Here is a 16735-nt window from a genome sequence, read left to right as displayed (position 1 = left end):
TCCACATTTGCAGGAATTGAAGAAGTGCAAATATCTCTACCCTGCCTCCCACCTTAACTTTTGATACTGTTGACCATGCATGTACTGAATTGCTTTTTGCTTTCTCAGACCTTGGTCCGATCCCGCAGGGCTCCTCTTCTTCATTTATTACATTCTGATGTTTTTAATTCCTTGCCCTCACTTTTACTTGCCTCCTTTTGCACCAATGAAATGCTGCAGAGATTTCTCTTTCTGGATTGGTGGGGCAAGAAGGCATACTTTGAAGGCCCTCACTCTCTCCCCTTTTGCTTCCTCTTTCTAGGGTGATTACCATTTTCTGCAATAGGCTGCAAAACTTAAAAAAAAACCCATTTAATTTTTGATGGCAAACTTGTGAATAATCAAATCTGCAAAAGTTAAACCCGCAAAAGTCAAGGTTCAACTGTATATATAATTCCCTTTTTTTCCCTATAGGACACAGTTTGGGATATGGCTTTGTGAACTATGTGACTGCTAAAGATGCCGAAAGAGCAATAAACACGCTGAATGGCTTGAGACTTCAGTCCAAAACCATCAAGGTAAAACTGACTGTACCAGCTGCAAGCGTTGGCCTCCTAGAATTCCTCATTCTTCTTCACCTGCAGATGCTTTCCTTAAGCCTCCCAGTAGTTCCATGGCTGAATGGCAAGCCACATCAGAATGCCCAAGTATCTTTTTCTCCCCGCATCCGTACTGATCACCAGGATGTGTCTTGTCTTTTGGTTCCTAATTACTCTCAGTGCCCTTAGATGTCCATTGTGATATGTGAGCCTGCATTCTGGAAGAGAAGTTGTGTTGGATTAGTTAGGAAAAACATGGCTGAGTTAGAAAAAACAATCTCTTGTCCAGTAGCATCTTAAAGATGATTAGATTTATTAAGGCAAGTTTCATCAGACAAATGAGATGGAGAATGAAGAATGTTTTTTCTGTGCTGATATATACCTCTCCCCACCATTTTTATATGTGTGTGAGTGTATCTCTCTATCTTTGAAATATTACAGGGTTATCTACTGGTTCAAGAGTGTTTTAGCTGATTAAATGCATGAAACTTGATTCATTATTTAAACCTGCATTAAACCTGTTTATTGGAAACAACCAGATGTTTCACATAAGCAGTGACAAAAGCATTTGCATTTGGTTGCCGGTGATGTGTGGCTCTTGCTGAACAAGAGGTGTTCTCCCTTGCACTTGCACAGGAGGAAGTGCCCTCTCTAAGACAGCACGTCCCGCCTGCTGCTCTTATATTTAAAAATAATGTTGCAGTGTTGAAACTGGCTAGTTGGTGGCGGGGAGGGTGTCACCATTTTTGTGAGTTGGCCTCTGTGCTTTAGTTTTTTAGCCTTTGCTTGAGGCCCTGAAAAAAAACCTACAGGCATTCAGTGCACTGCTTCACTATGTTTTGGGAAGCATCATTTCCTGGGTATTTCTAGAATGGTCCTTGGCATAGCTGGCTGGAGGATGCTGGGTGTCCTAGTTTAAGACATCCAGAGGGCTCCAGGCTGAGGAAGGCTGTGCAAGTGCAGGCAGTCCTCTCTGCCTTACCGTCCCAATACAAACTTCTGGACAGCTGGTTTCCTCCTGAGCTATATCCATCCCTTGAATGGGCTCCCATCAGATGACCTCCAAGGTAGGAGCACCCACAGCAGTGGGGCCTTTTCTCCCATCGTTGTTCTCTGGGCCCTGCTGTCAAATAAGAAGCCCAAATTACTGTGCTGCTGGAGGTCTTCATAAAGAAGCAGCCGTTGCTGCTCATCTTCCAGGCAGGGTGAGAATCCTAGAGCATGTGAGGAGCCTGGCAGGCCATCTTTTCCAACCCCTTTCCTTTTGTGGAAGGAAATCAAGAACTGGGCTGTCCCCAGCAGTTGACTTTTAAGACCCCCTGTGAGGAGAGTCTGCCCCCACCTCCAAGGAAGTGGTTCTGTTCTCAGCTGCTTACTGCTGAAACATTGGGAAGCTGTGGGGCAAATTTGGTTTGCAGTCTTGAAACAAGAAGGCTGAATGGGTGCTTAAAGTTCTGGAAAGAGGTGGGGATCAAAAATTGTATGAGCTTTCAAGTCTAAATCCATGGTTCCATTTGTTTGTTTGTTTTTAAGGTGTCGTATGCCCGCCCAAGCTCTGAGGTGATTAAAGATGCCAACTTGTACATTAGTGGGCTGCCGCGGACAATGACACAGAAAGATGTTGAAGATATGTTTTCACGGTTTGGACGTATTATCAACTCACGTGTACTGGTTGATCAAACTACAGGTGTGCAAGGCAATGATTCTACCAGATGCTGTGTCATGGTGGGGATTTGATCTGATCAGATCAGGAATTTGTGTAGGACTAGCAATCAAAAGCACAACAGCCAGTATCCCTCCCTCTTCTCTGTAGCTCCTTGCCCCAGGTAGTCCAGGTGGCAAGGCTACAAGGAAGAGGGGAAGGACCAGAACTACTGCTCAGCTTCTGAGCTTACAGAATGACGGCTGGCTTAGCAGTGCTGCTTGTGAAATTCAAATGTTTGGCTCCTAATGTTGACCCAGTAATTCCTTCTCATTTTATCTTGTTGAACCACGGTCCTCCTTGAGGCAACTTGTATAGCCCCTGAACTCTGCCCAGGTCAGGTTGGCAGCCCAGTGTGATTTAGCAGGTGTCCTGCAAACATTTGAACTCCTCCATTTTGGAAGCTGAGACATAACTTAAGCTTACAGAACTCATCACTTCACCCCAGTGAGAGTGATATTGATATTGAGTGGCTTCTTAATTGTTGTTGGATCTCATGAGGCTGAGCATGTTCCTTGCTGGCTAGATTTTTTTTTAGTGTTTATAAAGGTCATAACTGAACAAAGCAGGAGATATTTGAGAGTAAAGAAAAGGAAAGGATTGCTTACTTTGCATTTCTGTTGGTTTGGCTTCAAGGTTTGTCCCGAGGGGTTGCCTTTATCCGGTTTGATAAAAGGTCAGAAGCTGAAGAGGCCATTTCAAACTTCAATGGGCACAAGCCTCCAGGATCCTCTGAGCCAATCACAGTGAAGTTTGCTGCCAACCCCAATCAAAACAAAAATGTGGCGTTGCTGTCACAGCTGTACCACTCACCAGCTAGACGGTTTGGGGGGCCTGTTCATCACCAGGCACAGAGATTCAGGTAGGTTAGGAAGAATGGAATTATTAGAAGTCTGTACTGTCTATTCTCTCCCCTCCCCTCACTCTTTCTTCCCCTCTCTTCCTTCCCACTCCTTCTCTTGCCCCCCGGTCATTACTGTTCATCATCAGGCACAACACACAGTAGATAGAAAAAGGAGAGAAAAAAAATTAAACACCAAAATAAATGTTATCCGTTCCAAAATACTAGGTTCAGTGCTGTGTTGAAGACCTTGTGTTCCAGTAATTAGCCAGTAAAGGCCACTTCGTAGAGTACTTCTTGTTGCTTTCCTTCATGCAACCTAGTCATCATGTGTTAATTTTCCCTTGTGTAAGACATTCCTTAGTGCTCCATCCATCCATCCATCCATCCACCCACCCACCAGAAGTACCATTACTGTCCTCAGAGGGGTCACAGTAGGGTTCGATGTAAATCTGTATCCAGTGATTTTTATTATTACTTTAACCAACTTTTTCCCAATATTTCTTGACAGTTCACGTGGAACCCATCAGCTTGGTCCCAATTGCACCTCCAACTTCTTCCATTAGATTTTTTAAAAAATGTACATTCTGTATAACTTTAGAGAGTTCTGAAATACTTTCAAAATCAGTGACAGTGGGGTGCTTTTGTCCCCTATTGAATATGTATTCCCAAGCTATGTCAGTAATTGCTGTTGATGTCCATTTCTGTTCTTATTTTTTGTTCTGTCAGATTTATCTTTAATTTTCCCTAGTAGAAATTTATTTAAATAGGGGATTAAAAGCCCTCTAGGCCCTCTTTCCCCAGTTAATAAAGATTGAAAATTTCACTGTCTGATTTGATGCTTCATAAATGTGTCAACAGATAAGATTTTTTACATTACTGGAAGAATGGGGTCTTGTATTCATTGCAATGCATATTTCTGTAAATGGCACAATTCCAGTTTGGTTAAACAGTAACCTTAAGCCTATAAATCCCCTTTCCTCCCATAGTCTAAATATGGCCAAAGGATCTTTTTAAATTTAAGGCTTTCTGTTGTTATTTTAAAAGCTATTCCTTCTGCTTTTCTGACCAAAACTATTCTTTTGAGCTGCTGACAAAACTATTTTTAAAAATTGCAGGTTTTAAGATAGGGAGGAGAGAAACAGGCCAGTAAAATAAAGTAAAAAAAATAAATTGCACTAATGCCTGCAGAACTGTGGCCCAAGATCTAATATCTGTGTTTGGTGGTTGCATCTCGTCCACAGTTTGAGATTCCTGAAGCAGACATTTTACGTTTTCTTTTGTGGGTTAACATCCCAAACAAAACCACAAATTTTATACACAAATCGGGTTTTTAAAAAGGAGAAAAAGCTGTTATTTGTTGCCCATTGCATGCACAGCAGGGAAGAATGCCATAGTCCTGTGCAGGTAAAGGAAGCACAGCTTTTCAGCTTCTTGTCTATCTACGGAAACTTGTATATGTGCCTCTATTAAACTGTAAAAGAATAAGACTAAACATGGACTCCTAAATTGGGAAGGAGCTCTGTGCTGTTCAGCTAGCTCAGGTGTGGGCTGGGTGTGGTTCTCACCAGGCATTGAGTGTACAACTTCCCACCAGCCTTTGCCCACAAAGCCAGCTGTGAGCAGTCATGGGAGCTGTAGGCCAAATCATCTGAAAGGCCACAAGTTGCTCACCTTGAGCTAGATCAATGACTTGAGACAGGAGATGACATACAAGGATGCATATTACATGCAAAAATAAAAAATAGAGATTCCCTGCCCAAGATCAAGTTGCAGTTGCAAATTAGTGTGTTTTATCTGTCACATGATGCCCTTTTTGTTAAGACAGAGGCATTACCAGCATAACTCTGGAACCTTCCTGCATTCCTTCCTTGCATCCCAAACCCATCTATGTGTACTTACCCAGCCAAAACAAGCCTGTCACTCATGCCCACAGCTGTTACAACCTGCTAGGTAATAAGTCCCACTGAACTCTTTAGAACTTTCTTCTGAGAAAGGTGCACACAGCCAAGATCAATGCATTAGCTGTATATCAGCCTAAGACTACTAGCAGCCATATTAACTCGGCACCAGACTCTTTTTTTTCTGTCCAGCTCTCTCACAATTTTGGCAAATCTTCATCCCTTTAACTGCTGTTCCACAAACAGCTATATTTTTGACTCTGAAAGCGCTAGTTCAATTTGTTAACAGTGGCACTTTGAATAAAGCACCAATAAAGTTCAGTTTCTAAAATGGAAATTAAAAAATTAATTCTTCTCTTTAAATGTTTAAAATATTGCTTGCTGGGCTCACATACCTCCGAGATTTATGAGATGATACTTGTTTGATCAGTTTAATCTGTATGCCTGTGTCACCTCTATCCCTGAATGGGAAGGCTGGAGCTGATGAGAGGGAGCATAATAGTGCCAGTGAAAAAGATGGCAGTCCGTCTGATTCTTAATATCTGTTCCAGTTCCCTTCCCAACCCTAAATTCTCCAGATAAGTTGTATCATCCCCAGACAGGAGTCAATCCACCACACCTGGAAGGCACAAGGTTGGGGAAGGCTGAATTACAGCTTTACGATCTGTTCTCGCCTGGCAAAGTCTTTGGTTGCCCTGGTCCAGCTTGCAGCCAAGGCTTTGGCAGCACCATTCTGCTGCCTGTTTGATGAGAACTCCCTCTGTCTCTCCTTTTGTGATGCTGCTGATTTTGCCTGTTGAGGACGCTGATCACAAAGCTCATTACCTTGAGCCCTTCCTCCATCAGGTCCGTTGTACCCCTTCATGTGGTTGAGTGCACACCCAGAATTTTCCCATGAGGTTACCAAGCTGTTGATGGCCACTGAATCTATCCTCTGGCCTAGTAGAAGTTCCTTTGGGGTCTTGGACAGCCGTTTCCAGTTTGTGTCTGCTCAAGACCCCTTTAAACTAGGTGGAAGAAGCAGGCTAGCTAAGAAGCCAGGCCACTACCTGTAGACCCTTGGGACTCGGCACACTTGACCTTCATTGCTGGCCTTCCCCTGAAAATTTCCTAAGGCAGCCTGGTGCCTTCTGGATGAATTAGACCACAACACAACTAAAAAACAGCCAGTAATTACTGCTAATCATCAAATGCTACATAAATATCAGCACCAAGCATTCTACCCTACAAGCTCTGAAAGTCCCTCCTCGGTACAATAAGCAGAAGATGACAACCCTCAGTAAGGCATACAGCATCCTCCATTACAGTTTGTTCTTTTGAGAGGAATCTGATTGGCCAGCCAGGGTCTCCTAGGCTGCAGATTCTGCAGCACTTAGTTGGCTTACAGTTCCTTATTAATAGTCCAGATCAGGCCACAGATAACCACTAATGCATCCGTTTGTATTAATTAGCAGTTTGTGACCTGTTAAACTGGATAATACACAGTAATTAAAGGGTTTTGTTTTTGTTTTTTTGGCCATTGTTTAAATAAAAGTGATACCATTGGTATGTGTATATTTTAGCACACTATTTTATCCGTGGAAGCCTCATTCAGCCCCTTGCTGTTCTCCCAAGTGTGGTCAGTGGCCTCCTTTTGAAGATTTAGTTAATCACTGCTAGATATAGAGACACTTCTGAAAAATTTAGCCATATTGTAAAGATGGCCCTTTCCTGACTTTTGGATTTCTTATTTCACTTGCTTATGTGTCTTTTTTCTTCTTTCTTCTTTTGTTTTTGTTTTTTAAAGTCCTTGCTCCTTTTTCACACAATGCTTGTTGTAAATCTTTTCTAGCAGTTACCTCTTCAGTAAAGCTTTGCATGTTTTTTAATTATTATTTTCATTCTCCTAAAGTGTGGAGTCAGCTGGGCATCTTTCAGAATTCTTGTCTTAGAATTCTTGTCACATGTTAAATAAATACATGTTCTTCTATCTGCCTGTACTCAGCTTCTTCGTGTGAGGTGATGATTCTCCCTACTGTGCTAAAACTGTGTAAGAGCATTTTTGCCAGTTTCACCTCCCAGTGTCTCCAAAGAATGTCTGCAACAGGTTCAGGGTCAGAACTGGGGGCTCACTGAAGATGGTGTGCCAAACTGTGGTGTGGCAGATCCTGACCAAGCTGTGTGCGCTTGCAGCTTCCCTGCCTTTCCCTTCTCTGTGAGCTGCCATTTGCCACGAGGCTGTGTGCTTTGAACGGTGGTTGGCACTTGCCTTTCCAGTTAGGGATCACCTGCTTTGGAGGTGGAACACCAGCAACGGTCTCGTCAGCTTGGCTGTTGTGGTAAAATGGCTTGCATGGAATAGGAAATGCAGGCGAAGCCATGTGAAGGAACCAAGAGGAGAGCTTTGCGCAGCATGCTCCACACCCAGGATTGGAGGATCATCTGAATGGGGCCCAGCCTCACGAGGTGATCTGGAGATATGGTCTTATCGCATAGCCCTGGCACCTCCCAAGTAAATGCCCTTCCTCCCCCCTTAGGAAGCACAATGTAGACTGATCCCTGAGAAGCCAGAGCCTGATCTGCTCTGCCAGCCCCCGCCCCCAAGTATCTCATAAAACGGCATTGTTTCTGTAGGAGAACAATAGTCCTTCATTACCTGTTCCGGTAATGAAGCCCATTCATTTTCTGGCAAGAGGTGCCTCCCTCTCCCCGACCCAGGTCACCTCAAGCGCCTGTGCACAAGGATTCTCTTGCTGCGATGTGTAAGAGGATGGGGAAGCTCCATGGGCCAAACCCAGTGGGATGCTGCACGGTGCCCCTCTTTTCTCAGCAGGGGGAGAAAGGGGAAATAAGTGGCCAAAATAGGTGGAGAAATCCACTTGTACAGAAATCCACTACTGGGAAAGGCTTGCTGGGGTTAGGGCTGCTAAGGAAGACTGAGAGTGCCACCCCTACCTTTCCTGTCCCTGTCACCCGGTTCCTTTCATTTAAATGGTCATTTCCCATGGTTCTGCCACGTTGCAGCGAGCACTTTGGACCAAAAGTTTGGTCCTTCCAAAGGCCGTTGCTGGGCATCCTCTGTGTCTCAGGCCACGTGGTGCTGCCTGCAGTGCAGGCGCTCCTCCTGGGCCCTCGAAGATGGCACAGCGGCCACCCCCCGTGGCTTAGCACACACCCCTTTGCTCAGGGAGGCTTAGCAGAAGTACTCCCCTGGCCCAGCTGACGGCAGTGCAATGCAGGGGGGCTCAGCCTTCAGGAGAGCCTTGCTCAGGCCTGGCTGATATGGAGCGGAGCAGCCCGAAAGTGACTTGTGCCTTGCCCTGCTCTTGTACCCCCCACTGGCACCTGAGGAGGAGGTGTTCCTGGTTGATCCCAGTGCCAGATGGAGCAGCCATGCTAGCAGAGTGCAGCAAAAACAGCAGAGAGACACAGTAAAGGCTAGTAGACCGATTGTGGCACTTGCTTCTGTGGACTGGAGCTCACTTCTGTCATGGACAAACTTCAGCTCCAAGTGGTGGCGTCCCCCAAGTACTTAGCCCCACAATCTGGTCACAGTTGCAGCTTTGGTGACAGTGAGGCTACGTGCTCTTTTGAAGTGAAAGAAGCGCACAGACCATTTGGGTTCTTTCCCACAGCCCTTCACAGAACCATGGGGTTCATTTGTGCTGCAGGTATTTATGCTAGTGTCATGCAGCAGAAAATGTAAATGCTGTCACCTTTGATGGTGGGTGAGAACGTACTTGGCTATTCCCGCCCCTGCTACCTATTCCTCTGCAAGCAGAGGACACAACTCATGCCTCTGAAGAAGCGAGCTCCAGTCCATGAAAGCCAGTGTGCTCTCTCGTTTTTGCCTTCTCTTCTGCATACTCTGGGATGCCAGTGCCCTGCTCCACAGACAGTGACGGATGCCTGAACATGCCCCTCACCCCGTATTCCTAATCTTGATTCCCTGTTGAGTTTTTTGCTTGATTGAACTGACTTTTTTGTTTTGTTGTTTTGTTTACCTGAACTATTGTATGCTTTTTTATTTGCTAGGTTCTCTCCTATGGGTGTAGATCACATGAGTGGGCTTTCTGGTGTAAATGTCCCAGGAAACTCCTCTTCGGGCTGGTGTATCTTCATCTACAACCTCGGCCAAGATGCCGATGAGGGAATCCTCTGGCAGATGTTTGGCCCCTTTGGTGCGGTGACTAATGTGAAAGTCATACGCGACTTCAACACCAACAAGTGTAAAGGCTTTGGCTTTGTGACAATGACAAACTATGAAGAAGCCGCGATGGCCATAGCGAGTCTTAACGGCTACCGGCTGGGGGACAAAATCTTGCAGGTTTCCTTCAAAACCAACAAGTCCCACAAATAACTTCGCTTGTGGCTTTTTTTTTTTTTTGTATGGAATAGATAATTGAGTGACGGAAAAGTTTGAAATCTTTTTTGTTTGTTTCGGTTAGTGTACAACTCATTTTTTGCGCCAATTTTCACAAAGTTGTTTGTCTTTAGTCTAAAATGAGAAGTGGAAAGGGGTTTTATATTCTGGGATGCCACCAACATGTTCAAATGTTTTGGGGTTTTGGTTGTTGTTGTTTTTTTTTTTTTTAAGTTCTGCGATGTTCTTAGTTTTCTATTTTCCTTCATGATCAGTCCTTGAGCACCAAAATCTAAATTAATGATATCGACCTCTTTGGGCTGGCAGTGAAATTATCAGGCATACTGTCCCTTAAGAGACCACTGTTGATTTTACTGACTGGATTTTGCCAAGACTGGGACTTCATTCAAGCTTTAGAATAGCATACTCCTGGTAATCTGGGACACAAAGCTTGGAAACTGAAGTTTTAGTTAGGAAATTTTGCTTTTTTATTAGTTGCACTTAATTTGTAGAGAAGGAAGGTCTGGTGAATGAGAATATGCCAGCATTTTGTAATATCATTGACCAAATTAGCTGATTGATAGACAAAATGACAAACAGAAAAAAATCCTCTTTTTTCCTTCAAAAGCCCAGTTTCTAATACGAAAGGACCAAAGAGTTTCAGAGAGACTCTGGGGATATTTCAGAGTGAAACCAGAAACTCCAAACCCACTTTTGCCACTTGCTCAAAGTCATTATCTGCAAGTAGCTAATCCCAGTGCATTAACTTTCTGGTAAACCAAACGTGTTAATCAAGATTTTTTAGTTTGACTTACTGAGTTCTTAGGTTTCTTTTTTTATAAAACTTACGAACATTTGAGCATTGTAATATTTTGCATCCCTTCTAATAAGTACTAGATCATTTTTTCCTATTTCGATAGGGGTTTTCTTCTGACAAATAGCTTTACATATTGAACACTCAGCAGAAATGTACATTAAAACGTGCAAGTTAGAGATTTAAGAGAGACAAAATTTTGATTTTTGTAGACTTAAGGATTTAATTAATCCCCAAAGTTTTCTTCAGGCTGCCTTGAAACTTTGAGTTCTGTTAATTTTCTTTTGCTTTTTTGTGTTTTTGTTTGTTTTTACTTTTGCATTTAAGACCAATTAAATTTGATTTGGTTTTGCTCAAATTTTGTTTTGGTTTGTTATTTTAATTTTCCCCCCACTCCATATTGCACAGTGTACAACATGGAAAAGATACAGCAGTCCTTTTCCCAATAGGATTGATTTGGTGTTTCAATATAACATTGCGGTCACCTTACCAGAATGAAGCCAGGCTTACATACACAAAGCATTTGTGCAATGCTTGAGGTTTTGCAGTCGGAGGGTTCATTATCAGCTGTGAAGGGGCTTTGTACTTTAAACTGGCTTTTCAGCAACGTGTATAGTTGCTGTATAGTTCAGGCAGCAGTTTTTTTGCTTGAGGGGAAATCTGTTCCAGTCCTAGCATTTGAATAGGATTTGAAGCCTGCCGTGCATCACATTTGGTAGGCCATCTTGTATGAGCTCTGCCAGGTCTCACCTTCCAGGGCCCTGCCATGGCTGTGCCTCCCAGCTCATCTTGGCAGTTGCTGAGCACCGTGCCAGGCCTATGTGGGCTCTGCTGGTCCCCAGCTCAGCCCCTGATCCAAGTCTTCCCTGGCTCTGAGGCTTCAAGCAACACCCTGATGGCCAAAGGGCCGTGTGCCCTTCAAGGATATCTGCAGGCAGCCTCTCCCCCAGTGCCTGTACAGTTGTTTAGATCTCCCTACCAGCAGAAAGAGATCCTGAAGGCTTTCCAGGATCCATCCAGACCTGCAAGCTGTCGTCCTTCACATCTGATGCTCGTCGGAGCCAAAACTTCCATTTCTGTTGACTGCTGCTGCTTTTGCAGCCTTGTGTTTTGCATTTTTGAAGAAGGAAGAAAAAAGTTCTAAATATCCGTGTCTCAGCAGAGCTCTTCCTTTGCAGTGCGAAGGCAGCCTCCAGATACTAACCCTTCTCCTTTCATCCATCCAACAGTAGGACGCTGAGCGTTGCTCCAAATAGCAGTCCAGCTGTCATGCTCCTACTGCACCATTAAGGACTTGGGAGGTTTTCTCTTAGCCAGGTATTGTTTCTTGGGTTCAGGATCTGGATTGCATTTCTTGAATTTTTCTGGTAAGCACTGCTTCTGTGAAGTGCACAGATCCTCTTCCTTGGGATAAATATTATCCTTGTGAATCATCTTTGATAATTTCTAGCAGCCATTCACCAAATCAAACTTATTAAAGTTTCACTTTTTTCCTTGCATATAACCAGATGGATGAGTTTGGAGAACATTTTCAGTGGACCTTTCTGCTGGTTTAGGGTTTTGTGTGTGTGTGTGTGTGTGTGTGTGTGTGTGTGTGTGTGTGTGTTTAACTAGCATGTACTTCTTACGCTTATGCCCCAATACATCAGTCTCTGTTAACTGATCTGGAACAGCACTTGAGTGTTCCTTCTTGAGCTTGGTGCCCTTCTTTGATTCCCATGCCATATTCTGAACATTTGTGTTTTGATTAGCCAATTTTTTGTCCAGAAATCTTTTCAGGTTTTCGGAACTGAGATCTGGGGGCTTTCACTTGGTATCCCAGTCACTGGGGATCTAGCCAGACCAATGGGGCACAGTCTCCAAATAACTCATGGCAAGGCCCTGTGGGGCTGAAGATGATGGACTCTGCCCTGAGGCTAGTTCGCAGTCCTTTGAGTGATGATCAGAGCCATGTTTTGCTTGCTGTGCAGAGTGTTTCCTCAGCAATTATATTTTTCTTACATCCTTTGGAGCCTTAAGTACCTTTGTGACATCTCTTTGATCGCCTTCATTTGTCTTTTAGTAGCTTTCTGTGGGATGACCTCTGCGGTCATCCTCTGCGGGCATGGTGAGTGTGACAGGAATTGCCTAGTCAGCTCTGCTCCTGCTCCCCATGTGCCCAGTTGGCTTTCAGAGAAGGCCTCTTGGGGCTGGTCATCTTTGGGCTCCTGCCCATCAGTCTCTGCAAAGGATGCAGGAGAGGACTGCTAGGGTAGCTAGTCAGTAGCTTGGCTTTGGCTGTCAGGGGCCTCCACGTGTGGTGTGGTTTAGGCCTCTCACAGCTTCTCTATATGCCCATCAGCCCTAGCCCCATAAATGTCTTTTCTGAAGCCCCACCCTCACCCCCAATCGTGACTGGTTACTGATTGCTGTCTTTGCTCATTCAACTCTGCTCAGCCTGCATTTGGGCCTCTTACAGTTCTTGGGAAATTGCTCAGCTCTTGAACTTGGCAACCTCCAAGAAATGTTGCTGGGAGCTCCAGATAATAACATGTTTTGTGACAAAACTGCCTTGAAAATCCCTTTCAGAATCTGATATGACTGACCATCTCATCAGGAGTCAAAAGTCATAAGCAATCATGGCACAGGATGCTGTTAATCTATGGTCACTCCCTAGATGCAATTATTTTTGCTATATTCTTATTAGATTGGTAACTTCTGATTTTTTAAAACAGTCTTTAATAAAATTCAGTATTTGGGAAAAAAATTAAGTCATTTGCAAAAGCTGCAGCTAAAGGTTAAGATTCTCTTTGAACTAAAGATGGGGTTCCCTCTTGGGCAGACAAACAGGCCCAGCTCCTATGTCCCTGAACTAATTTCATATTAACTTATTACACAGTCCAGGAAAATGTAAATGGTTAGATATGTATGTGTAGTACGTGGAGGCTTCATCCTCTGATATGTTATTGTTTGCTCCACAAGTTCTTAGATATTTGTTCCTATACTGTGTATCTCCTGGAACAGTTTTTACTGCCTTTGAAGTACTGAAGCATTTTTACCCATGAAATTCTGTGAGAAAACTGCGTTATTTTAGGGTCCAGGCTGGAGATGTTTGACCTGTCAACCTTACATGACCATATAATTTCTGGTTGGCTGGGAAGCATGAGCCGTTGTGTTCCAAATTTCCATACAATCCAATTAATTGGATTTTGTGATGCCCAACCAAGATGCTAGCAGAGAAAGTAAATTCATATGACTGAAATACTTCTCCCAGTGGGCAACCAGTGTGTGGTAGCCTTTTGCATAAACTCAAGTTAACCTTATGTCTTGGATAATTTACCTTTTTGATGACTTGCAAATGTGTGACTTCCTTAACAGATACAACTGTGGGAATGCTTAATGTAATTAGGTTTGCAAATCATCTCAACCCTTTTTGAGAAGAAAAGAAAAGACAACAAGTGGCTGTGTTTTATAGAAACCTGCTAACAGTCCAGCACAAAGTAAAGGCCAATGTTCTCCTTCCCTAGTTGAGTGAATGCCAAAATTTCTGACTGTTAGCATTTGACATTCACATGCCCTTTTCTCTTGTATTAGCCATTAATAGTTTTCCATTGTTAGACCAGCAAGATGTGGGGGTAGGGGGCATTCTCCTGTCCTCTTGCAGCCCATTTTTCACAATGTTGTAGATAAGGTTAAGTTTTTCACAGTTCCTGTAATCACATGTCCTCATATCCTTGGATTTCCCCAATTAATATATTCATTCAACCCTTAAAAATGATGGGTATTAAAGCTTTCTGATGAACTTAAGTCCAAGTGGCTTTGTATTTGCTGGAAACCATTTTGTGATGTATTATTATAAGAGGAATGATTGACAGTGATTTCATGCTTCCTATGAATAATGGGTGTGTTTTCATAAGGCCGCCAGTAGGTGAGCACATTGGTTCCCACAGCCGAGGAAGCATGTTTAAAAAAGACTGCACCTTAGTTCCCCAGTCATCACGATGGAGGAGAAGTTCTTGAATAAGCAAATCCATTTTGACTAAAGAGACAAGATTTGCCTTCGGGATGCTGCCCGTGAGCCTTGCACATGCAGTGCCGAGCATTCTTTGGGTGCACGTGGTGGCAGGAGCTGCTTGCCTGCTCTTCCATGAGGGCAGCTGCCCCAAAGCCCCTCGCAGCCCCCCCAGCAGTCCCACCAAGGGAATCTGCGTGAAAAACGGAGCATGCTGCCTAGGTGCAGGGACTCTGCTACGGACGGGTCTCCTTTCCCTGCCCCGGCATTATGGAAATCCATGGGGTTTGTGATCTGCCTCTACCCAGTGTGTTCTCCTTCCTTTAAAAATGGCAACACACGCTTGCCGTAATGCAGAGTTTTAAGAAAATCATTGACACTTGCAGTTCATGAAACATGCCTTGCCTTTCTTAGTTTAAAATCAGGTCCATGTTATCTGCTCTTTTTTATTTGTAGCCTTCACACATAGCGTGATAATCCATTTTCAAAACGGAGCAAAGCTGCATATTTTCCCCAGTGCATGAACTTAGAAACAAAGGGAAAAGCAAGACAATTGGGACGATGCCCACATGACAAGCCCCTCGTCATGCAGTGGTGATCCACCTTTGGTGCTGGCTACCTTCCATGAGCCCGACTGCCTTGTCCAATTCCATGCCACTAACAGCTTTCACACTTAGGTTTACTGGACATTTCTGTTTGTTTGGTTTTTGGTTTGTTTTGTTTCTGTTGGATGGGCGTTCTGCTCTTTGATACTAATCCTCTCCCGCTGGCCAAGCTGATGGTATCCCCCCCCCCCCGACTCCTTTAACCCTTGCTTATTTGTGTTCGCATTTCTGAAGAAAGGTAACTCTCCTCACAAATGCTTTGGTTTTTCTATGGTTTTAAGAAATGGTTTCACTATACAAGCAGCTTTTTCCACAAGATCATTTAAGAAGATAACAGAGAAAAGATGTTCAAATTGAGACACACCTTTTATTTGACCCATAATTTGAAGTAGCTCTTGTACATTTTGGCAGGTGGCCACCTGCAAGTTGTGCTTTTGCGGTTAAGTTCAGTGGGCTGCAAATGGCACCTCTGGTCTGACTCAGCTTCCCTTTTAACTGGTGTAACTTTTTTCTTTTCTCTTACTTTTATTTTTATAAAGTCATCTGTGTGTGCAGCAGAAGGCTTTTATCGGTTTTCCCCCTATACTGTACAGTATATATGCTTAAGACATTTTTTGTATATTTAGCGTGTTTTTAAGTTATTGATTTTGTTTTATATCAAAATAATTTATTTTTCAGGTACCACTTTTTCATTTAAACTTTGTTTTTAACATGGGTTTACTTTAAATAAAGTATGACGCTGCTATCCAGATGTCTACATCGCAGTTGAATTCCCCTTGTGTCTTGTGAGTGCCTGATGTTTTCAGAAATACGCCCAAGGCCTTTTGTCCATGCAAAGCTGCCTGCTGATAATGTATTGGTTTGTATCACTGGACATTTAAGCAGCTGGCCCCGCTGCAGGGAATCTCACATGATGTGTTCTGGGCACCAGGAAGGGACACAAAGCTAAATACTTCATGACTCATGGGCAACACACCACCAGGGGAGTATTTACTGTACTGCAAGCCCAGTTGGGAGGGAGGGATGCTGGAAAGAGCAGAGGGATCACATAGATGGCTGAGGAGGAAAAAGCACTCTGGCCAGGAACCATGGGTTCTGCCTGCCAGTGAGCAAATGTGTGTGATTTTGTACAAAACCAGTTGTGCAGGGGTGGGGGGGTGGGCAGAGGGCACTGGGGCCCTGGCCTCTGCCTCAACTGCTGGAAGTCCTGCTTGGCCACCTCCCTGTCTTCTGATGAGCTTTCCCAAAAGTTCCCAGTGCTCTTGTAGTTTAGTAGTGCTCAGGGCAGGGCCATAGCTCAGTGCCATAGCCCTGCTTTGCATGCAGAAACCTGCGTTCGATCCCTGGCATCTCCCAGGTGGGGCTAGGAGAGAAAATCCTAAAGCCACCTGAGTTCAGAAGTTGGACTCTGCACGGAGCAGTTTCATAACTTTGCCTTAAAAGCCTTGAGGTTTTCTGCAAACCAAATTTATTTATTTAAAACTTTTTTAGACCATCCCTTACCATCTTCTTGGGACGGTTTAACAAAAAGACAAAATAGAATAAAACACAGCATCCTAGTCAAATTCTTGACCAATCAACAATAAAATCCATATTAAAACAGTCAGACCTTAAAACATTGGGTATTCTTTGCTCTTCAGAATGGCAGAATGGCCATGTTGTTCCCTGTGTTGACTGGGGGAAGGTGCTGATGGGATTTCCTTTTCCAGGCACCAGAATGGTTTGGACTTGCTGCCATCCCCAAGGGAAATGTCGCAAGTTGGATGATGACAGACTTGGATGATGAAAAAGCTGGAGGTAGATGTGCCTATGTTTTGGAACTGAATTGGCAGTACCTGGTTGCCATCGTACATGCAACAGATCATGCCCCAACTAGGAATGGCAGCTAATGTCCAGAATGCTCTTCACGGCTGAGCGATGCTTTGTCCACATGTGTTCTAATATTTTCTTGTCCAAAGTGT

At 43.9% G+C, this 16735-nt stretch overlaps 1 protein-coding gene across 2 annotated transcripts in view; it reads left to right on the top strand.

The window, feature by feature from the left end:
- ELAVL1 (ELAV like RNA binding protein 1) overlaps nt 1-15544 on the top strand; it is a 32764-nt gene extending 17220 nt beyond the window's left edge. For both annotated transcript variants that reach the window (XM_044419023.1, XM_044419022.1), the window contains 4 exons: nt 454-557; nt 2112-2265; nt 2917-3142; nt 9037-15544. In XM_044419023.1, coding sequence (XP_044274958.1) covers nt 454-557; nt 2112-2265; nt 2917-3142; nt 9037-9361 — 809 coding nt within the window. In that variant the 3' untranslated portion in view covers nt 9362-15544. The remainder of the gene's footprint in view (nt 1-453; nt 558-2111; nt 2266-2916; nt 3143-9036) is intronic.
- Nucleotides 15545-16735: the final 1191 nt, after the last annotated feature.

This window comes from Varanus komodoensis, unplaced genomic scaffold, assembly GCF_004798865.1.
Source record: "Varanus komodoensis strain SLA01 unplaced genomic scaffold, ASM479886v1 scaffold99, whole genome shotgun sequence".
NCBI lineage: Eukaryota > Metazoa > Chordata > Lepidosauria > Squamata > Varanidae > Varanus > Varanus komodoensis.
Note: the sequence above shows the minus strand (reverse complement) of the source record. Positions and strands in the feature narration are given on the sequence as shown.